At 41.0% G+C, this 23,946-nt stretch overlaps 2 protein-coding genes across 3 annotated transcripts in view; one reads left to right on the top strand and one right to left on the bottom strand.

The window, feature by feature from the left end:
* The window catches only part of LOC101859921 (protein EFR3 homolog B), a gene marked incomplete in the record, with an annotated part of 48,654 nt that extends 46,508 nt beyond the window's left edge, over positions 1-2,146 (bottom strand). The window contains 1 exon segment of the mRNA XM_035968931.1: positions 2,040-2,146. Coding sequence (XP_035824824.1) covers positions 2,040-2,058 — 19 coding nt within the window.
* Positions 2,147-2,909: 763 nt separating this feature from the next.
* LOC101846640 (serine-rich adhesin for platelets) overlaps positions 2,910-23,946 on the top strand; it is a 50,213-nt gene continuing 29,176 nt past the window's right edge. Inside the window, exons 1-12 of one of the 2 annotated variants that reach the window (XM_013080751.2) lie at positions 2,910-2,992; positions 6,507-6,658; positions 8,383-8,438; positions 9,419-9,461; positions 12,580-12,654; positions 13,099-17,927; positions 19,279-19,348; positions 19,766-19,815; positions 20,400-20,427; positions 21,203-21,265; positions 22,163-22,233; positions 23,275-23,382. In XM_013080751.2, coding sequence (XP_012936205.1) covers positions 8,417-8,438; positions 9,419-9,461; positions 12,580-12,654; positions 13,099-17,927; positions 19,279-19,348; positions 19,766-19,815; positions 20,400-20,427; positions 21,203-21,265; positions 22,163-22,233; positions 23,275-23,382 — 5,359 coding nt within the window. In that variant the 5' untranslated portion in view covers positions 2,910-2,992; positions 6,507-6,658; positions 8,383-8,416. The remainder of the gene's footprint in view (positions 2,993-6,506; positions 6,659-8,382; positions 8,439-9,418; positions 9,462-12,579; positions 12,655-13,098; positions 17,928-19,278; positions 19,349-19,765; positions 19,816-20,399; positions 20,428-21,202; positions 21,266-22,162; positions 22,234-23,274; positions 23,383-23,946) is intronic. The other variant, XM_035968930.1, reaches the window with a different exon arrangement.

Here is a 23,946-nt window from a genome sequence, read left to right as displayed (position 1 = left end):
CCTATCAAAATTTAACATCGCATGTTGCATCGTGATAAATCAGGCACTCAAAAAAAAAAAGGGAAATTATCGAAGAAACCGACTTTTCCACCCACTGGGCAATTTTAATCTAATTCTTAATTTCGGGCGTGAGGCTATTATGTCCATTTAAAAACACATTTCTGAGTGGATTTTACTGAAAAGCAGTGGCTTACTATTTTACTATTTTCATGCTAATTCTACCTCTGACAATAGGTGATCCCCCAACTCCAGCAATTGCTATTATCTCAACATCTATTCAAGATAGATATAGAGGTGCATTTTTCTTCATCAAGTGGAACAACAAGGTTGTAAGTGAACAGGCTTTAAAAAATTACCAATTTAACTCCATGCCCCAAAAATTGACGAGTGCCTGAGGATTGTGTCAAGACACACTACTTCTTTTAAAGTAACGGAATGTCTACATTATACACGGTAACCGGGCACGTATTCTCCCTATCTACGTACACCGTAACCGGGTGCTTACCTTCGGGGGCCCCTTGAGCTAGGTGCACGGTAAATGCTTCGTTCCCCTTCATGACCATGACTTCTTTCATTTTTTCCCCACTTTCCTGTTGTATTTATTTGTATCCAGGTTCACGTAAAACGTTGAACCTAAATAATGGAACACACCAGTCTTGTTTCCTCATAGACAACGGTGAACCTAAATAATGCAACACACTAAAGGCACCCCCCCTCCTCATCCCCCTAAAAAAACGAGCCAAAGTTGTTCATTTATTTCTTTTTAAAAATGTCTTTATCCACAATTAGTATGTGTATCATAATCACGGCATGCACTTTAAGCCCAAGTGTCAAAAGAATACCCCCATCCCCTCCCCTCTGTCGTCCTACACTGGTAAAGTCCCGAAAAACACCTCGACCAAGGCAACCAGTGTGAGTGAACTGTGTTTTAAGCTCGACAACCGATGGTCCCAGACACACACGCTACTCACACGTAGGAGGTCATGCCATGTGATGCGAACGAGTCTTTGAAAGTCTCACAGACAGGTCTTGATGACAAGCCCTAGTAACCAGAAATCGGACAAAGCTTTCTTTTAAAGCAACGGAAGAACAACGAATAGATTATTTTTAGGCCTATGTCATAATTGTTACAGTAATCAGGCCATCGTTGGAGAATTCTGGGTAACAAAAGCAAAAGAAGTCAAGGTCATGAAGGGAGCCATTACCGTGCACCTAGCTCAAGGGGCCCCCGAAACTAAGCACCCAGTTACTGTGTACGTAGTGAGACTACGTGCCCGATTACCTTGTTCATAGACACTCCGTTAACATAGTATTTTACGCTGCCATCAAAATGAGTAGATGTATGTAAAGCTTCTCAAGTGATCTAGCAAGATCATTACATCTTGAAAATGATAGAGACTAAAAGACGAGTTAAAAGAATACGGTGGAGTCTGCTTTTATTAAACCGAAATCTGCAGGACCGCCAGACTTTCTTCAGTTCCCACATTTTTGGTAAGACAACCTTTAGAGACTAGAGGTTGCTCAAATAGACTTTTGGTTTACCAGTGCTGTTTTCGGATTTGATTTAACTGTGTTCAGTTAAAAGCATACACATGATTTCGCCATTGTGTAACTCAGTTTAGAGTTCTTTCTAAATAAAAGGCCTAATCTAGAGACAATCTTAATCTTATAAAAATTTAAGATGAACTGCAGACCACAGATCCGTGACTTGATTTTGGAAAGATAAGATATGACAGGGTACTGGAATAAGGGACTCTAAACACGACTCAAGACTACTGTAGTTGTGACAACATAAAAGTTGTCAAAGTCAAAGAATTGTAACTGGTCAGTCTGGTCACACAACTGCCCACAACAGTAGTGATCAAGGAATCTAGAGTAGTCACTATTGGTGAGAATATATTGGGGATCGACATCCTTGTGCTGACGCATGATGACTTTCCAACTGTACAGTATACACTGTTACATCCTAATGAGTTTGGAAAGGGAAAGACTTTGACAAATCAAATAACAAATTAACTGCAGAGAAGAAGAACGTTTACGTTCGAAACTAGGTTCCATTTCAGAACTACTCTAGAAATAGATATCACAGTTTGTTTTCGGTGGATGAAAAGGTGAGGAGGACAACCCTCTAGCCATGCATCTCAACCAAATGAGTACACACCAGCCATCCTAGCTTGGCGTCTCTGTATCGATCAGCAGCTTCTTTACCAAAGCCAAATAACGATCACTGGGGTCTCATGTCGAAAGCCACCGCCCTCTCTCACTCGTCCCCTCTCTCAACTCTCATTCCGATAACTTCGCTTCGCTCTCGCTTCTCTTCAACGCCTATTGTGTGTGATGCTTTTGCTTTGGTCGGGAAGCGAAAAATATTGTGAAAAGTTTAATCAAATCTCAACTGTAAACAAAAAACGAAAGGAACAAAACAAGTTTCCAAGTTCAGATAGTATCCGAATAAAGAACAATTATGCCTCAAACGTTTTTAAAAGAAAGATTTTGACAGGGTGAATACTTATATTATTGAAAAGGGCTGAAATTTTCTCAGAAAACTTTTTTTTCGTAGATCTAGAATCTAGATTCTAGATCTAAAATCTAGATCTAGATCTAGACGTCTAGTAAAAGTAAGCTAAATTTGTTTGATTATATCAAAGAATTGTGAGCATCAATGAAATGCGATGATTTTTTTAAAAAGTGTTTCTAAAAATATTTTTATGTAGGCCTAATGATGTTAATAATAGAAAAACTGCATTATTTTTCGCTGGGACAATCTTAGATTTTCTCAAACAAGACATCTGAAATTAAAGAGAGTTTAAATAGTTTTAGGGTGGGCAGCCTGAATAGCCTTTGCCATTATGTGGACATAAGGCAAGATTTATGAACCTATGCGCACGCGCCTGTCGGCAGCATTTCCGGGAACAAATTATGGGTCGGGAAAAGTTACCCGCACTCTTTGTTTGAAGCAACTTTGGACAAATGAAAAAATGCTTTAATAATCGTAAGTAAACCGCATTCCTCGACTTGCACGTAGATTAAGCTTGCACAATGCTGCAGCCTTTACTTGTAAGCCTGTAAAGAGTTCGCAAAATGGCCCCCAAGCTTTAAAAATCCTCTTATTGTGCAGACCAGGCAGATCGAGCATGCGAAAAGTAGCCTACAGTAGTAAACATTGAAATTAAATTAGCAAAAAGCTTTTTATTAAGCTTCTTTTGCACCCAACTCTTGGGTGAATCACCCCCAAATTGTATTAAGGTTTGTTGAAAAAGAAGCTAATATTTCTGGGTGATACTAGAATCTAGATCTAGATCTAGTTGTGTTTTGCGTTTCTGTTTTTAATAAGAATCTTGTGGTCTTGTCCCTCCTGTCACTGAAAAATAAGAACAGCATCAGTCAGTCAGTAGGCTCACTGAAGCTAAAAATAAAACTGGGTCTAATCTAGATCTAGATCTAGATCTAGATCTAGATCTAGATCTAGATATCTAGATCTAGATCTAGATATCTAGATCTAGATCTAGATATCTAGATCTAGAATAGATCTAGAATCTAGACTGTATACTGTAGGCTTCTGAGTAGATATCTAGATCTAGACTCTTAGATCTAGAGATTCTACCACTCTACTGGCTGTGCTGTCAATGTCAATAGTGTAGTAATAGTACTTTAAAATTCATTAGTTCTGGCTCCCTGGCGTAGACTGTAGTACTGTAGGCTAGATTTCTAGATCTAGAGTGGGTGCTTTTTCTGTAGTTCCCACCCCCCTCACTTGAGCATGACCTACTTCTAGATTCTAGATCTTTTCGTTTGATTCGCGGCAAGCTAAGATATCAAAACTTAACAAGAACTGCAAAACATTAAATTGTGGTAAAATTCAGGGGGGCATGCCCCCCTGAAATCCCCCACCATATTTTTATTCCCCTACTCTTGGGGCCAAAACCGGCGAATAAGTATTGCGGGGTGCGAACTACCGAAAAAGCGCCCTAGAGTGCTGGTCTATAATTTGGTGGGGGGGGGGGGGGGTTCACTGTAGTCTCATGCTCAGGTAAGCCCAAGCACTTTTCTGTTATGTTTTTATTAGGGTAACACAAATTTCAAGGGCGATTATTAAGATTCCCACTTTTAATTTAATAGCAATGCCCACCGAGCACATTTTGTTCTGCCGATTTTTGGCCCCCGCCGCAGGGGTGTTTCGTGGGACGCACTAACGCAAAGGTTGTTGTCTTCAACTTGCTCTCATGCCACTTCACGTGAATGGATACGAATGAAACTTGGCAGCCAATCAGAAAAGAGGTCAATCTCGTAGTATGCAGTTTGACAACTTTGTACCCTTCCAAGAAGCAGTCGAAAGCGTTTGCGAAAGTGGTTGATGTGGTGCGCTTTGAAGATTTTTCAGAGCTGTGATTTGTCAAACTGACTGATACATTGGACACCATTTTTCTGTATTTCCTTAAAATTTCATGCTTCTGTGTTTAGCGGTTTTGGCGTAATCTTAAAAAATGTGGGAGTAACTAAGGAAAAAGCGGCATTGCCCTTTGACTTTGCGCGTGTTGGGTGAACGACTGGCAGCTGGGAAATTTCAACTAAGTAACGTCATCAGCCATCGGTCGCCTCGGGCGCTACGAACAAGGCCCCGCTTATGTGAACTGGAAAGGGGGGGGGAGGATACTTGAAAACTAAACGGGGGCCTTGATAACTTGCATTTGTGTTGCATTTTAGTCACAATACGATAGAGGTAGTATTTTTTTTTTTTTGCTTAGTTGCCTGAGAGAAGAATAGAAAGAAAAGCAAACATCTAAGAAATGGTATGACATTGTGTTTGCATTATGAAAGTATTGAAAGCCTATTCCCCCCTCTTGGGAAAGCCCACGCTTGGACTCGTCCTGTTTGCTCTGTTTGGAAAAGTGAGGCATTAAGATTGTTTTTAATTAAAGAGTATGGTACTTATTTAGTCCAGTCTGGGAAGATAGTCCCCTTTATTCATTGTTATCGTTCACGCGTGTGTGTGTGTGTGAGAGAGAGAGAGAAGGGGGGGGGGGGTAAATATCTGTTACATTTATAGTATGAGTTGTAGCCTACACATGCGAAATATTCCCAGGACTTGAAAACTATAATAATATTATCTAAACGCATCTTAATCTACCACACAATAGGACACTGTCCAACATTGGATATAAGATTTCTATACAGAGACGATCTTATTTTCTATTACAAAAGTGTGCATGCTTTTACTAGTAGAGAACTGGATTTATTAAGACTAATAAATCCAGCTCTCTACTTAAATTTTTGAGACAAATTGATCCAGTACATTGCTTAGCAAGGAGGAATCTTTTACGTTGCCAAGTTTCTTTCAAATATCATGACTTTGGGAGAAGATATGACTGATAATCTTTGTAAATCTGTAAAGAACGCCACTTTTTTTACCTTTAAATGTCTTTACAACTCAAAAAGTAGGATAGATATTAAAAATCTGACAGCATGACAAGATTCTGCATTAAAAACTGTACTAGACTGCAAAGTTTCATTTACATACTCCAAGAAATAGGCGAGCTATGACAAATAAATATTGTCTCAAAACACACCGAAAACTGCCACATTTTTACCAATAAATGTCTTCATAACTCAAAAAGTAGGATAGCTATGAGAAATCTGAAAGCAGGACTAGATTTTGCACTAGTAAATGTACTGGGCTGCCAAGTTTCATTTAAATACTCCGAGAAATGAGTATGACGAATGTTGTCTCAAAACTCACCAAAGAACGTCCCATATTTTGGGGGTTTTTCATTTTTAAAAGTCTACCAAAAGTTAATTGATTAAAAATTCGTAACTTTTTTGTTTATTGATGGATTTCAAAAATTCAAAAAGTTCTGTTCTCCTTGGAGATACAGCTACAAAATGCACCTATTTGCAAACACTTTCTGACAAAAAAAGGTTTTTCGTGGTCTTTGCTAAATTTAATTTTTTATAGCCTAGGCCTGTTTCGCTTAGGTCCCTTCCTTTTTCACATTAAATTCCAAGCATTTCAGTTAATTTATATCTACATTTAAACAGTAATAAAAAGGAAATCAGATAAAATAAAAAGAATAGGCCTATTTCTAAAAGTGTTTTCTCTAAATTGTTATTTCCACATAAATTCTTGCAATACGAGTGGAACAGTTTGTCAGATATCCAATGCATTGAACGGTATTTGTGGCTTTCACGTTGCCCCAATCCTTTCTAATAATAGAGGCGGTTTGTGTGAACCATGGAATCATTTGGATCCTCAAAATGGAGGGGATTGTTTACTGTAGAATGGTTTGGAAGTTAGTTGTAAGCTGCCCACTGTTATTCTCCGGTACCGGGAGCAACATGCTAATGGATGAGGGGGAGCAGTGTTGCTGCCGACCTGCCCTGAACACTGAACGGGAATGAGGACACAGTGGTTTGTTTCTCTTTCAATAATGCCGAGGATCCAATGGCCTTTGTATGCTCCTCGTGGTGATATTTTCTATTCATAAATTTGCTCTCGTCCACTTCGACAGTTTTGTTTGGTCCTCCACGCTGCACTGGATGATCCATTAGATACTGAGCACGTATATTTCTAATGAATTTCTGCCAGTCTATGACAGTTGCTCGACTCCTACCGGTTTCCTCGCAGACAAAATGCTGGCGTACATCCATGCCATAGACCAAGGTAAATATGATATCCAACAACTTTGTGAGACTCAGATGAGATCCTTCAAAAAATTAATCAGCCCTTAAATTTCTTTGTCTCCGACACTGTTTGCACGACCAGGCCAGAGCTGTTAAAGTACTTTTAAAATGGTACTTAAGTACAAATTTAAGTATAATCTAAAATATGTACTTAAGTACAGTAATAATACTTTCCTATAAAATGAGCTTGAGTACAAGTACTTTTTAAAAAAGTACTTATGAGTACATTTTGAGTACTTTCTCTAATATGCTAAAATACTTCAGTGCTAATGCAAAACACCTAGCCTTCTCGGACACGGGCGAAAAATCACGGAGGGCCCGTGTACAAATTGCGCACGTTAAAGATCCCTTGGTGGTGTAAAATCGATAAGAGTAGGCTTCGGCCGCCACTGGGGCAAAATTCAAAATGTCCCACCAACTGAAAATGTCAGGTGTGTCCCGCGCACTCGTATGACCTTATTAACTTATACAATTGCGAGCACCGCCAAACACTTACAAAAAAACAAATAAAAGACCTTTGCTGAATAGAAACTGACAAATTCAAATGAACATGGCTTTGAAGTAAAATAGGTAACAACATTCTTTTCAGACTGCTTTCAGAAAACTTGTCAGTCAGTTATAGCAGACCTTCCAAGTACTCCATTAAAATCTGAGCCCTCGTATTATATTTTTCTGTTAAAAGAACGCCAAGCCAATCAGATTTTCATTTAAAGCCCTATTTTTTTCCTGAACCGTTTCAATCTGTATATATACGTATGTTGTAAATGACATGGAAATACACATGTGTATTTGCAATTCTTGCATAATCAATGACGTGAAAATATAATTTTATTTGCATGTGTTTGTGGTACGCACACATTTATTTGCCACATATATAGTTGGTTCGTAAGGTAATCTTAATCTAAGTCTGGGGTTCTGGAGACTCCAGTGTGTCCCTCCCCCTCCCCCCAAACTCCAATTTTCAGGTAGGATTTTGAGAAAAACTCTTATTTTTGATCATGGAGCGTTTGGCATCATGTCTGATCTGATAGTGTTATAATATTCAATTTATGTTGACACTTTTGGGCATTCCTAGGGGATTGCCAGAATTTTGTCGTCATCTATATCAGTGTAGAATATAAGGTGTAGGAAACAGAAAAGTTTTGTCAATATGACCCAATCGCTTTTTGAAATATTATCCATTGTGTGTTTGTGCTGCATTTTTTAAAAGTTTGTGATATTAAAATATAAAAAGAAATACCTCTTGTATGTCTGTATTTATATATTTTTGTTTTTCAAAAACTCTCTTTGCTGGACTTGTCCTTGGATATCCGAAGGATGTGTTGTTTACTATAATTATTGGCTAGCTCATGCGTAAAAACCCCAATTTATCTTTTCACTGTAGTTCTACAGATCAGTGGCAGTCAATGTTGCCAGAACTACTGTGTTTTGGCCATGCACATTAATTTACCACTTTGTCAATGTTTGTTGAAGGTGAACACTTCCTTATCCCTTGTTTCCCAGGATGGCTGGAAAGTTCAGGAAGGGAAAGTACTGAGTACAAGTAAATGCGGAACGTAACTCTTGTCTGTTTAATAATGGAGAGCCTTGAGGTGATGTCAGCTGAAATGTATTTTTTATCACATTTTGTACAGGGCGTTAGTGCAAACACTACTTTTAGACTTGTTAATTTTTTTATCGCTGCAATTTTAATGGCTATTCCAGGTGACCTTTGACCTGAGCTGTCTGATCTAAAGCTATGGCTCCTTCAAGAAAAAGAGGTATGTGTAGTGATTTGAGGTAAAACATTCGGATAGTGGTTTTAACAAATATTTTTTTCGAGTCATATTTCATTCTAGGTTTTGGTGATGTGATCTGAGCACTGTTGTGTTTTATGCTGTCCGAAGCATGACTTTAGATCATCTACAAAAGTCTACGCCCTCATGAGAATGTGTAGGAGGAGAGTTCAGGGTTATGGGTTTTAGCCCCAGTTGTAAAATTCAAAAGCTGAAAGTGTGACTTAGTCTGAAGTTAGTTTAGACTAAAAGTGTGGTTGGTTAATTTGCTGTTTTCATTTTAGAGTCAGATCACGCAGCGGCAGATATGTACCTCTAAAAACAAAGAAAGAAAGAAAAAGAAGGTTTTTTTTACCATCTAGCATAGGCTATTGTCAGAATATGCATCAATATGTGTAAATGGTGCTGTTCCGAGTATGTATCTATATACTCTATAGGTCTTTTAATTAAATTTCTGCTTGTGGTTGAATGATACATCTGATGTGGTATGTACATTTTGTCAGCTTTACTTCTCCTGTCATATTGAATTTTAATGGGAGCATAAAATAATTGAGATTTTTATGTACACCTGCATGATGTGTTTTTGCGGTCCTGTACAGCCAAGAAAAATTTCCCGCTGAGATTTTAAAGTATTTTCTTATCTTTATCTCGTCTTATCTTTAGAAGTTAACCTATCAAAAGTGTGCAATATTTATTCTTTGTTGTAACCATTATTGGGAGTTCTGTAATGAAAATCCTTTTCTCTTTCTTAAATAATGACAGAGTTGTCAGAACTTTCTTTGTGTTACTACCATTTTTGATAACAAAACTGCCATCTTTTTTGGATAAACGTCATTCTTCTGTCTCTTTCCGTCAAGTGAAGAATTGTGAGGTGTTTTTTTTAGATAGCTTGTTCTTTTAGATTTGTTATGCTATTACTATTATATGACATCAGTTATAACTGTATTTCTCGTCTGTCTTTTTAGCTTCGGAACAAGGTGTTGACAAAGGACAAGAGAGTTCTCCTAGGTGAGAATGTAATATGGTGCTGCGTGTCACTGTTTGGTAATTGTGTATGTTGGTGGAACTCAGAACTCTCATAGTTGAGGTACAGGGTCATGGCAGTTATAGTTTCTGGCAGCATTATGTGAGGCATCGTGGTGAGATCAGGTGCCCATCAAAATGGTGAAATCGGACAAACAGGCATTTTTCCCACCAGTTTGGCAATTTTTATCGAAGGTTTTTTTTTTTTCTTTTCTTTTGTTTTTTTTTGTGGCTCAACACCTTTCACATCCATACTAAAGCACATTTCCCTGTAAATATGACTGAACAACGTTGATTAAAGACACTTGAAATATTATGCAATGTTGCAGTTTTCAAAGTCAAATGCTCTTGAGCTTTTGAGGTTACAGAACTTTGGCGGCCATTTTGTCGCTAATTTTACCACTGCATCCGGGCGACACCACCTCATTCAATCGCAAATATCTCGACTTTTATTCTAGATACACGGGTATTTTTTTCATTGAAAGCAAGGAAAATGAATTAGCATTTAGCACACTCACAACTGCACATTTTTTTGCGGATTGGCCCCAGCTACCGCAGTTTTGGGGTGTTTAAAAAAAATCAGTGTGACAAATGTATTCAAGATACACACTTGTTGTTTGCTGTGTTAAAAAAGTACAGGGTGATCCCAAAAAATTTGTACAACTTTTTTTTGTTAATATTTTCCTCCACACTGAAGTTTTGCACTTCAAATTTGTGCACAACATTTGGGAGTCAAAAGGAATTTGTCTGATATTCATTCATTTTAGAAAAATTGACAGAATCTCTACATGGTGTGTAAAAAAACAACCCATTTTCAGCTATGTCCCCATTTTTGTAGCATGACGCACTTGTTTGCATAAAGGCCTACCACTAAAATTCCCAATGATTGCGCCATAGTGCGAACTACAGTAGTCTAACAGGCCAACAGAAGTTTGCAGGTAGTTTTTCTCAAGTTTCCTCTGCCTGCTGAGATCATGGTTTAGATTAATAAAGAGCAGAGAGCTTTTTGTATTGAACATTTCCTCACCACCAACTTGTTTCATAAGTTTCGCGCAAGGTACGGAAATAATGTTAAAATGCCTTTAAGGCCTTCTTTGATGTCAGGGGTGGAAATGGTCCGTCAGTTCGGATCTGCAGAGAATCAGAACTAATAATTCCCAGTCGAAATGACCACCCCTTTAAACGTCACCAGCGTGCAGAATTCAGTAGATGAGCCCCATGAGATGTCTGTCCGTAGACAATGTCTGCTGCTATGACTTTCCTCATTCTCAACAGTCCACATTCTCAAGGCAGAACGTCATCTACTATTGTACCATTTTCCTGTTCACGAAGCTATCAGAGGATAGTAATGTGTTCATGATTCCTCAATCGTCTTGAAAAGTGTGAACATTTCCTCTATGACATTTGGTTCCTTGGCAAAGCCCATATTCACCTTTCAGGTTATATCAACTCCACAAATGCTGTCTATTTGGGCAACCTCACCCCTCCCTTCCCCCCCCCTCCTTCCCTATTGTCTCTTAACAAAATCCAGCTCCATACTGTAAGGTGTACATTGTGTGTGGCTTTGAGTACTCATGGTTGAGTGGATCCTTGTGTTTTGCCACCACTGAAACATTACGAACGACGCCTTAAAATGTGTTGAGTCCCTAGGAGGACATATATGGGGATCATTGGTTCTCAGAATTTCAGAATTTAAAAAAAAATGTTTTTTACTCTGTAGGAAAAAAAATATTGTTTAAAGGTTACATGGGTGGAAAGATTAGATTTTAAAAAGGAAAGGAAAAAACAAATCAATCATTACATGACTTTCCTTTCAAGATCTTTTAAATTGGTGCATTTTGCATTTATACGTGATTTTTATAAAAGCCGTTTCCGTTTTCTAAAATAAGTTTCTTCTTTGTGAATTTTATGTCAAACAAATTCCTGTTGAATGAATTATATCTGTTGTTTGTTTAGTATGGGGTTTTACGGCGTTCGCAACTGCATAAGGTCATATGAGCGTGCGAAACACAAGTTAGTTTTGCATTTTCAGTTCACTGCACGGCTGGGTGATAATAATATCTGTTTCAAATTACAACATTCTAGATCTAGTACAAATTTTGTGCGATATATTTAGAAAAAAAGTTGTACCGTTTTGTTGGGGGGGGGGGTTTTGGGATCACCCTGTATAATGAAATGTGTTTCAAAACAGTGTGTTTATCTTCTGTACTTTTTAAAATATTTTTTTTTTACAAGTTTTTGAATTTGACACATTTTCTTATTGGTGGTAAAATATGTCTACCGGAGAAGCTTGTTAAATCAGAAAACATTTCCCATGAGGATAGATGCCCCAAAACAGCACAAAAGATAGCAGAGAGTTGTGAAACTGCAAAAAATTTTGCTGCATTACGCTTCGGCTTGGAACCGCTGGAGCTCGCCATTTCGGACAGTCGAGGGTAGGTCAGCTGATAAATTCATAAAATTTTTACCCGGAGTTGAGCGAAACGAAACTTGGATCAAATTAAGGGGAAATGACTGGAGAATACTTTCCCTGCATGCAACGTTTCTAGCCACAGTGGTGATCCCTTAGGCGGAAAAAAAATTTAAAGTTAGGATCGCCACGGTGGCGAGAATAGTCGGGAAGCCTGACTTGAAATAGATCGCCACGGTGACAGGGATAGTTGGGAGTGAGCTAAATGATACCAATAACTAAACGTGCCCAAAAATTGACCAGTGTCTGATTCCACGGTGTCGTGGGCAGACAGGAAAAGAAAAAATAACATATTTCTTTTTTTGAAATGTATTGTCCTTATGTTTGTGATACTGATTATGTGGGCTTTTTCCCCCCTGGAGCAACTGTGTGATCCTCTGTATTTTGCCTCTATACATATGTGGTTTAATACGTCATTTAATGCACGGCCTAGTAGTTAGTAGTAGGGTACTGATGGAATCAGTTTGTGATTGAGAAGACTGTAAGATGAGACATAATAGCAGGTTTAAAATGCATCGTGGGACTTAAGAAGTAAGAGAGTATATTGTTTGTCTGTTCCAGTGTTGCTCACAGTGTTAAATAATGAAGCTGGTAAATCTCTATAATTTTTTTTTAAATTCTGTATTGTTTCAGCGCTGGGCAGAAATGTACCTTCTCTGGATGCTGTGGTCAAGGTCATATAAATGACAAGTTCTCCAGCCACAAAACGTAAGTATGGACTGACCACTCTCTCCTTCTGTACTTTTCTAGAGTCCATTTTGTTATCTTCCAGTCTTGGCAAATAGCAATACGTTTACTCTTAAATTTCCTCCTATCTGGGCTCATGTCTTTTGTAGGTGACAAAAGTTTTCTTTATGCTGAAGTGCCTCGTGCAGTTCTGTACCCATGTTTTTGAGAGTGCTTGTATTAAGTGTGCTTTCATCTCTCTTTCTTTCTTTTTTTTTTGTGGAAAAGTGGGAGAGGAGGTCTGCCCTCTTGCCATTTGTCCTTTTTCTCTGGCATTTGAGTGATAAGTGTGCAATGTATAAGACTAAAAAAACAACTTGTCAGATTCTGTCACACTTTGAGTTTCGATATATGTGTACTTTTCTGGTGAAATTGTCCTGATCAGTAATTTGATTTTGAGTTTATTCTCTTTTTTCCCCCACTTAGGCTGGCCACATGCCCACTGGCTGCAGCGAAGAAGCTGAAGCAAGAAGAGCCCAGTCTGTCTAAAAGGTCAAAAATTGAGAAGAGATCTGCCACATCTTCGTCACTAGGGAGGTCAGAGCATTCTGACACCTCTCGGTCATCTCGCTCATCAAGTTCAGCCAAGTCCACCAGTGTTGTAGAGGCAGAAGGAAAGCCCAGTGGTGGGAGTTCCACAAGAGCTTCTAGTTTGAGGAAGGAAGTTCCACAAAATGCTGGCCCCGCAACCCCAGTTGGGGCTGGTGGGAAGAAAAATTTGGCAAGAAGAGAGCTTGTGCTTGATGATGTAGCGGACAGTCCGCCACGGGCCAGTCGGAGAAGTGCAACACGAACCAGCGAGGTTGCAGTGATTTCTGGTCACACATCTAGAGGGGACAGCAAAGAGAGACAGAGTGGTGGTGAAAAGGAGGATCAAATTGGGACAGGAAAAAGCCCAAGGAGGCAAGGCAGTGGAAGTGCTGACAGCAGGTCACCTTCCTCTGCTACTGACAGGAACGAATCGAAAAGTAGTGTTGCAAATTCTTCAGCAAGAGGGAAACTCCGTTCAACTTCCAGCACTCTCAGTGCTCGGGAGGCATCTGGAGATGTGAAAATTCTGAAAGTCTCACCCAAACCTGAACAGAAAGAGACGGGGAATAAAAAGCCTTCTGTAGCTAAGACAAGGAATGAGAGTCCTGAGGAGGATAATGCAAAGCCGTCTCCCCGGAGTTCGAGGTCTGGCACTCGAGCGGAACCCATGACTACAAAAATGAGCCCTGCAGAGACGAGAGGAAGGAGAGAAGGGAAGGATTCTCCTATCCGAGCATCCACAAGAAGCAGTAACACCGAGTCCAACCCAAGGGACAAGGAGGGTTGTGCTAAGGTAGGTGGTGCTGCAACATCAAAATCTCCAGTCCGAGCAGCCACAAGGAGCAGTAGTAGTGAGGCCAGTTCCAAAGACAAAGACGTGTGTGGGAAGCAAGAGGGCATTGTATCAAAGTCTCCTGTCCGAGTCGTGAAGGATGCTAACCCTTCTTCTGCTGGTCAGAAGAAAGAAGAAAAGGACAAACAGGGAGATACCGTCAGCAGCAGTTACCGTGGCACACGTGCTCAGGCTAGGAAAGATGCAGATTTGGACAAGAAAAATACGATTGCTGCTATTACTACAACTAGTCCCAAGCCAAGCGGATCCCCAAAAGCTTGTGCTAATGCCAAGGCTATCGGGGTCCCCAAAGCCACTTCTTCGTCAAGGGTTGTAGGTGCAAAGGCCAGTCCTAGCTCCAAGCAAGATACTGTTGTTGAGAGGGTGGTGAAGGAGCCGGCAGAACCAGTGTCTCAAAAACGAACCCGGGAAGAAGAAGAAACGGGGGAAAGTACAAGGAAGAAGAGAAAGTCTGATAGATTCAGTGTGCAAACAGCTGTAGATAGGTTGAGAGATGAGCAAGTTCAGGTGGCTACTTCGTCGAAGACCAACGCCCCAGAGGAAGATGAACATTCATTGAAAGATGATGACAATGTTGTTGAACTCAAGATTGAAAGTACTGAGGACACAGCTGATAATGCTGATGAAGAAAAGATTGATAATATTGACAGTAAGAGCCTTGAAATAGAAACTAAGAAATGGATAAATAAAAACAAGAAGGACGGCAGTGAGGTCAAAACTGAAAGTGTGGAAGATGCAATCAGTAATGATGTTGAGACAAAAACAAACAGAATGGGAATAAAAACTGAGGATGATATTAAAATAATTGAAGTCAAGACTGACAGTATGGACAATGATACTGATGGTGCTGATATTGTACAAGTTGATCCATTGTCTTCAGGCTCCATGTTAGAAGTCAGAGATCTTACATCCAATGAGAGTCATGAGTTGCACACTGCTGGACAGACCAAGGCCAGGGATCAGCTGGCTCAGGTAGTGGAAGAGAATATGTTGTTGTATCGTACAGGATCAGAGGCATTGAATGTAGCCACGGCTGGTGTGTCTGCTGGTGGTGAGGATGAAGTGCAGGGGGAGGCTTTGACCGGCACTCTTGACTGTCAGAGCAAGGAGGGAAGTTGTGGTCCTCTAGCAGTTGATGCTGAAGTTGAGGAAGTCATGGACGTAGGCGATGAAGGGGTTCCTGGGGATTTGATTGGCACAGATGATGATGAGATGATGAACAAGGGCAGTACAGATGTGATAGTTGAGGGGAGAAGTATTGAGACAGTCATGCAAGATGGATGCACGAAGGATTCATTTTGTACTCCCAATGGGCTGTCAAAGCCTGGAGGGAAAGTTGAGGAGACAAGCATGCATGATGTGTGTAGGGATGGTGGGGGTACATTTACCGAACAGTGCAAACAAGAGGGGGATGCCACAGTCACAGAATCTGGGGCTGTTAAGGAGGAACTTGTACTGTTTGAAGACAAACCAGTGATGCCTGTCTCTGCAACTGAGACAATGGATCAGTCCAAGGCTCCTGCAGCCCATGAGATAGACCACAGAAATGTTGGTCACCAAGGCGCCACAGGAGAGGGGGGAGCTCTGCTGGCTTTGGATGAACTGGAAGAAAAGGCTGCACAGGTTTGCTTTTCCGTAGGTTCAGAAAAACTGTCAGAATGCGGAGTTGTTGACAGTATGTTGACCAGTGGAGGGGAGGTGGCCGCCAGTGAGGATATGGTCGGCTGTCCTCTCGCTGGTGCTGCTCTGGAATGTCCTGTAGAGCCCTCGGAGACGGGTGAGAGGCATCAGTCTCCTAGTGATACACAGGAATGTATGGGATCTTGTGAAACTGATCAGAGTGAACGGGTGACCCATGAGAAGCTTAAATCTCCACATGAGGAGGAAACAGAAGCTTGTGATGCTGAGAGAGAGGTAAGTGGTAGAGAAGACAAGTTTGAACCTGACACAACAAAGAATGTGACACAAGAGACACAACAGAAAGACAAAGAGGAGGATAAGGGGGGGGACTCTGAACTTTGGAAGAAAATTGAAATTAAGGAAGAATTACTGGACTTAAAAGAGGACATGAAGAAGGAGGTGGACAGTGAGTTGTGTGAAGAGGTTTTGGAGAAAAGCTATGTTCCCAAGCTCTTGGTGCAGCAGAACATTGAGAAGATAGCCTTTGCCTCAATGGAAGATACAGAGAGGGCACTGATGAAACATGCAGGGCATGCATCAAACTTTGAGACAAATGTTGAAGTGAAGGAAGAGCCTGAGGACTTACAGGAGGGTGAAGTCTCATCCCTGGACCCTCGTCCTCACTCACCGGTGCCTGACCTGGTGGAGGTGAAGGAGGAGGCGGATGATTTTGAGGTGGTGGCAGAATGGAGCACATGGCCCATGTTGTCCTCAGGAGACACTTTCTGTAATGCTGAGGAGGACTTTGTTGCTGGTCTTGTAGCGAGCACTGGAGACAGTTCTTGTGGGCAAGGAGAGCCAAATGTAGCACAGGCTTCTGTAAAGACTGGCGATGTAGAAGCCAGTGATGTATGCATGTCTGCTGCTGTTGCATCTCCACAATCTAATTCCTGCGGAAAAGTCAGGCCAAGTGAAGAACAGCCTTCAGTAAAGACGAGCTGTGAAAAGGAGACCATTCTGTTAAGCATGTCTCCTATGGTTAGCTCTTTGCAATCTGTCTCTTCTGTGACTGATTCTGCAGGTGAAGCAGGGTCAGTTCCCTCCTCAGCGCATTTGTCCCGTGAGACTGCTGGTGAGCATGGTCCAGGAAGATTTCACACTGTGAGAGACACAAAGAGTGCCCCACCCCTGCCAGTTGAAGGTAGCTCTAATGTGCAGGGTCAGCTCTACAGGGATATGAACCCGAAACGTACTGTATCAATATTGGTGCAGGATCCAGATCCAAACCCAGAGGCCACATCACTGTTGCAGGTGCGCATGGCTTGTGGGGAGACTGCAATCATTAATGTGAAGAAAACACCAGCGACAGAAAATGTTGATGCCAGCCCTGACATCATCCTGCTGTCCGGCAATCCCTCAGGTCTGGTGGAGGGCAGTATGACATCTGAAATGGCTGCAGCCATGTCCCTGGTGAGTGACAAGATCCGCTCTAACAAAAAGGTGAGCCTCCTAAAGCCCTTCCTAGATCAGCAGCGGTGTTCCAGTGCACCCATCATCTGCTCTGTAGCAGACTTCCACCCGAAGGCAACGTGCCGACAGGAGCCAACTGTGAAGACAGAGTCAGAGTATGTGCCACGAGATCTCTGCATTTTGCCACGCCGTGCTCCCAGACTGGTTAATTGTAATCCACAGGGGACCAAACCAATGGTTAATAGTAATCCACAGAGGACCAAACCAAGAGTCAAACATCGAGCCCCAGAAGTTAGTTATCTCTTAACTAAAGAGCGAGGTGGTAGAATTGTGAAAGAGAAAGATACAATGACAGAAGAGGTCACTGCTGGGGAAGAGAGGACACAAACATTGCCCCCCAGTGTGTCCTCACTCAAGAGTAGTGACTCAGATTTGATTGAAGTGATCAGCACTGGGAGCCAGAAATTTATGACGCCCAGCCAAGACTTGACCGTAACTAAATCCAGCTCAGCGTCTGCCCTGATGGCCCAGACCGAGTCCAGCTCAGTGTCTGCCAAGATGGCTCCGACAGAGTCCAGCTCAGTGTCTGCCCAGATGGCTCCGACAGAGTCCAGCTCAGTGTCTGCCCTAATGGCTCAGACAGAGTCCAGCTCAGCGTCCACCCTGATGGCTCAGGCCGAGTCCAGCTCAGGCCCGCCCACAGAAGTCATCCTGACCAAGTACAGCCCAGAAGACCTAGCAGAGATGGAGTATGAGATGAAAGATAAACACATCATGGGACGTGAGTAGCTCCTACTTCCTCATATCTACCCGCTCATCTCTTCAAACATCTTAAATATCTTTCTCATCTGTGTGTGGACAGGAAATTTCTATTAATTTGTTATAAGAGCCCCAGTCATTTTTATTGTAAGAGCAATTCATTGCAATTTTTCTCAATGCAAAAACTGGTTCTAAAATTAGATCCTAATTCGTCTGACCCCATAAACTTTTCTAATTGTAATAGGTGGGTCAGTTGTCGTAGGGACCAGAAAAAGTGAAATCATTAGGTTATGAGAGAGGTCGATACTGAATATCTGTCTGGTTGATGTTGTGACAATCTAGACTTTTGCTCCTATGTGTAGTTTAATTTATGTCTGGCTTTTGCAAGCCTATGAATGTGGAGAAAGCTCTGTTGCAAGACTCCCTGACGGGAGAGAGGTAAGTTACAGAGTTGCAGTTTTAAAAATGAATAAATTGGGAGGCGCAAATCGCCTTCAGATTAAAGACTTTTAGCTGTTTGTGCTGAAATTTGGCACATGAAAAGGCTGTATAATGTATATAATACATACAACTAGGTCTACTCTTGTGAACTGTGCCAGCCACAAAAACTACTATTTATGTTAGTTTTGGTGATGTCCATCCGTTGGGACTTTATAGTTATATTCTGGTTTTGATATCTTCATTTGTGTTTGAATGTATGTGTGACTGCAAATTTTAATTTTTTGTTGTTTGTTGTATCAAAGTTCTTGTGTGCTCGGTTGTGCTGAAAAAATCATGTGAGTTCCATGTGTTACAGCATTGGGGGGGGGGGTTGCCTGTAAGTTTTGTTTTAGAGGTGTCGATTTTCTTGATAAATCGGGAAATTCAGGTTTCTGAAATTGTCCTTATTTTGCACTTATAGATAGTCTTTATACAAGATGTATGAGATATGTTTCTGTAAATTTTTAGTCCCTGTGTGCGTGTTTTGATGGGATCCAAAAATGTTAGAATTTTTTTCATAGCCATGGGGCACCTCTGTTGTGTATCTGATATTAGAGTCTGCCTCTGCCCATGCGTATGTTTGAGGGTTGTCTTATCTTTGCCCCTTTGTTGTTTATCTGATGACCCCAGGGCTTGTGGTGTACCCATGATAAGTCTGACAATTTATTGCTTTTCTATTCAATGTTTGATAATAGTTTTACGTTCTATATTTGATAATACGATCTGATCTTTGCCCTTGGAGTGTGTTTGACATCTTTTCCCTTGGAATGTGGTTGGTTATACAGTCTAAGCATTGGCTTCACAGTTTGCTTGATTATACAGTCTGAGCTTTGCCCTTAGAGTGTGTTTTATATTAGTCTGACTTTTGCTCTCTGTATTGTCGTCTCCCACAGCCAAGGCATGCCCCGTGCCGGCTTGTGATGGAATTGGCCATGTGACTGGCCTCTACACCCATCACCGCAGGTAAGCACAATCACTCAGCTTTTCAAGACCTCCCATTCCTATAGAACTCTGATGAGTTTGTCTCCCCTAATTTAGGCAATTTTAACCTTTTTCAGTCAGACCAATTGCCACTGGCCTAAAACTGGTAGTTTTTGTAAGTGAGCTTTTTTTTTTTTTTATTAGCTGAGAAGAATTGATGTACAAGTCTTAACTTATCTGGGTTATTGTACCCACGCATTTCAAGGAGCATTTTTGCAATATTTGACACAATCACGAAGAGATCCAAGTCAAATTTTTGACCAGTTTACGTGATAACTGACCATCCTGGTTTGTCATAGTTCAGAATCATGACACTTATAAGATCAGGGTGGTGGGGGGTATTTTATTCCTTTTTTTTTTTTTTTTACCCACCCCTAATGTCTCCTGTGTCTGTTTCAGCCTGTCTGGATGTCCCAATAGAGCCAACATGCCCTCTAATCTCTTTGAAAGTAAGTCCATAGCATGTTCAGTCGCAGCTCTAATTTGATACTTATTTTGCTGCTTTTTTCCCCTCCTTTTTCCCTTAACCTTATACCTACCTGAAGTTGCTTGGTCTCCAATCTAGTTGGAATTTTTTGTAGAGGTTAGTGGGTGCCACTCAGAGGTTCTTTTTGGTCTGTTACATCTGTCTTTATATCTTGGTTTTCCGCCACATCGCTCAAGTAGAAAAATGGGCTTGTTAACACCAAAATACATGTAATGTGTTGATATATTCCTAGGCTGTTTCCAGACCGTCCCTATAAATTCCTGTATTGAAGCGGGTGCAAGCTGCCCTGACCTTTATCCTAAACTTCTGTGTAACAGTGGATACATAAATAGTTACTGCTTCTTGGAGTTGTTCTTTTTCCCTGATCCTCAAGAATGTTGTTTCGTTTTTCAAATTGCCATTTGTGGCCATCCGTGATAAGCAAATGTTCTCCAGACATTTAAACTGGATTCTTTTTTACATTTAGATTTCTGTCAGTTGAAGTTATTCCTAACAGTCGCCATACGTGATTCTGACTTTATATCTTGTCCTGATTTCTCTTTTCAGAGCTGTTGAAGAAAGAAATGAATCTCAGGTAAGGTGCCTGTCACAAGGAGCTTAGCTTTCTTGCAATTGTGAATTCTGTATACTGCAGTTGTGTATAATGTAAATGTGAAGTGCCTTATAATGAGTATGTGGTGCTCAGTGAGATTAAAGAAGGGCATAGTGGGCTCTCGTGGCCTAGAAGTTAAGATGTTCACCTCTCATTCAAAGGTCCCGGGTTCGAATCAGGGTAGTGACCAAAACATTTTTATCTGTAAAATTGTCTCCTTTCGCCTCCTTTCCTGCTCTCTAGCAATGTTCTATCATCTGCTTTCGTCTCCACTTTCTGCCCTCACCTCCTTTGCCCCCTCTTCTGGGCTCCTGGCTCTTTCTGCAGCCTTTCTACTGCTACTAATTGGCTCCTTGTTACCACTTTCAGCCACACCCCTGATCTTCTGGTAGGAAAGATCTGCACCTGGCCTTCTCGGACATGGGCGAAAAACCGCGGAGGTCCCGTGTGCATGTTGCGCCCGTTAAAGATCCCTTGGTGGTCTAAAATCGATAAGAGTAGGCTTTAGCCGCCACCGGAGCAAAATTCAAAATTTTTTACCAACTGAAAATGTTAAATGTATCCAGCGCACTCATATGACCTTATGCAGTTGCGAGGACCGTAAAACACTTACGAAAACAAAACAGAGAAGGGCATGGTGGAGTGGGGAGTTGGTTACAACAAATCTGGAACTCTACCGTACTAGTGCCATGTTGAAAGTTTTTGCTTGTAATGATGAACAAGGGAGTGAGTTCTAATGATTTATGGTCTCTTTCAGGTGCCCAACCCCAGGATGTAATGGGCGGGGCCACATCAACAACAACCGCAGCACTCACCGCAGGTAGGCACTCTGTTGTAGCTGTTTTTACTTCTGTGCAACCTTATGGGACGCAATTCTACATGGTGGGCCAGGAATACGGTTTGTCTATTGTGTGGTATGCATGGTGTGAGTTTATTGCCAATTTGAAAGACTTGTCCCTATCCACCAAGGCCATTTTCATCTATTGGTGCCCCGTCCCTTGCCACATCGGGCCTCCATCTTACCTGGTCTCTTCTTTGATGTATTCTTTCCTGACCCCTGTCAGATCTTACATTTTCAATGTGTATATGTATGACATGGCTCTGTTTGTGTGACCCAGGTATTTAGGTCTTCTGTTGCTGATCTTAGAAAGCATACTATCTGGTGTATCAAGTTGTTTCAGGACTCTTTCGTTGTTTTTGTCTTTCCATTTGACCCAAAGCAATAATAACACAATATTCCTGCTGCTTGAACTCTGTTTTTAGTATCCTTTTCAATGCCCAGGCCTCACTCCCATACAGAATGATAGGCCATATCAGATTTTTTTAAACTTCTGACTTTGAGTTTTCAAGGTACTCCCCTGCCTTTCCAGATGTAGTTTAATTGTGCCATACTTTTGAAAAGTTAGTTTATTTAAGACACTAAGGCGTGGGAAGCTTTTAAAAACAATGAAGCTCAAGAATGCCCCATTGGGGATTTGAATAAGGGTTTTCTACACCATAGCCCACAATGGTGCCTACTGAGCTTTCAGTGTGTTTTTTACATGACTTGTGTTTGACCTTAAGTTATTCTGTCCTCTTGCTGTTTGTAACATTTCATAAGTGTTTGTTGACAGTGTCAAGTAAAGATAATATAAAAGTAATGGGAATCTGTGATCCAAAAGTTTTTTTGTATTGACTAGTATGCGTGTGCCACTGTACTGTTCTTACATTGTTGCAGCCTGTCAGGGTGTCCACTGGCAGCCATGACAAAACTGATGAATCAACAACCCCAGAGCGGCTCTAAGTCAGGTGAGATTCCTGTAACCATGTTCGTGCATTACTGTGAGAGGGTAAGTGAGGTGTGCGTTGGTCTTCCATTGGCATGTTCACAGATATAGTCATCTGGGGGTTTCTGTTCTCATGCTGTAGGTACATGAAGGATGACGCTTGGATATCTCCTTTCCTTCGTGATAATGATGCCTTTCTTATGATCTGTCTCTACCATTTCCCTCCAAAGATTTTTTCCCTGATCTGATACTGCTTTTGCTTCTTTTTTTTTCACATCATACGTATGCACACAGTTGTCACATGCATAGTCATAGTAGTGCTGTCTATAGTTTTGCTGATTTACTACTGGATGTGAGCGTATTGTATCTCAGTACTGAAGTGAGACTCAAAAGTACACAGTTTAGATAGGTGTCTGGTTATGCCCTACATAAATGAGTTAAGTCTGAGAACAACTTGACCAAGACAGTTGCCCCAAGTAGGTCTGCCAAAAAGGCATTATAGCTTTTTTTTTTTTTTTTTAATTCAGTTTTAAAAGACAGGCTGCTTGGGTGCTGCCTGTTGGGGTCAGCCGTGGCTGTGAGGGATATGTTATCTTAATATAAGGATAAAGATACTTGATAAAATGTGTACCAAAGGTAGTAATTGAACTCACAAGGTTTGTGTTCAAAGCAAAAGGCTTACCTGTTGCACTGCAGGTGCTGGTGTTCCTCTCCTGGTCCTGACATTTGACCATTTGACATCTACTGTCCTGGATCGATAACAACAACATAACGACAACAACATCTTCTGAAAATACAACTGATTGTGTTTTTGTATGTGGTAAGAAAGCAGGGGCTTGACGATTTTACTAGATGTTACTTTAGAAAGACTTATTGTGGATAAGTTCACAGTTTCACAAATATCCATGTTGTGAAAGATTTTTGTGTGCACTTGTGGTGTAAAAAACCGGTTAGGTGATCGTGCCTTTTGTGTGTGTTGAGTGATGCTTGTAATGCTATCTTATGGTAGTGCTTATTGTGTCTTTGTGTTGTGGAGTCATAGCAATTCCTTCTCTCCTTTCAGCCATGCATGTAGTCGTGTTGCCAAAGTCAGACGACCCGACTAAAGCCATGATCGCCACCTGCTCTGAGAAGGATCTCATCAAACTTGTGGCTAAAGAGATCACTCCAGGTACTCGTGTGTGTGTTGTGTGAGTCTTGTGAAATTTTCATCAAAGTTTTAAAGTGAGCTTTTGTGGGATCAGAAGGATAACACTTTCATGAAGAATACTCTTGTTCTTCTTTGGTTTGGTGGGCATGTTTCTCAGCTGTCGTGTGGCTTCGGTAGCCTAGTGGTTAGGCTACCGGACTCGTAATCGTGAGATCACGGGTTCGGGGTTCGAGCGTCAGCTCTGTCCGACGTTATGTCCTTGGGAAAGGCACTTTACACGAATTTCCCACTTGGCTCGGTCCTATCGGATACGAACGTTGAACTAGGAGGTCCCACCCCTTAAATAACCTAATAGTGTTGATATGGACGTTAAACTCATACCATTTTCACCCAATTATTTTTTTTTCAGCTGTCGAAATGAATTGAGACCATTTCTTTCTTTCTTTCTTTCTTTCTTTTTTTAATGGGGTGGAGATTTTTTTATCTTATCATGTGCTCGCGCAAAATCACCTTCAGATGATTTCTAATGTTTCTGCTCAGTAGTTTTCCCTGTTTTTTATTTTGGGGTTGTTGGTTGTTGTTGTT

This window comes from Aplysia californica, unplaced genomic scaffold (genome assembly GCF_000002075.1).
Source record: "Aplysia californica isolate F4 #8 unplaced genomic scaffold, AplCal3.0 scaffold00098, whole genome shotgun sequence".
NCBI classification, from domain to species: domain Eukaryota; kingdom Metazoa; phylum Mollusca; class Gastropoda; order Aplysiida; family Aplysiidae; genus Aplysia; species Aplysia californica.
The sequence above is the reverse complement of the archived record's forward strand: the minus strand, read 5'-3'. Positions and strand labels throughout refer to the sequence as shown.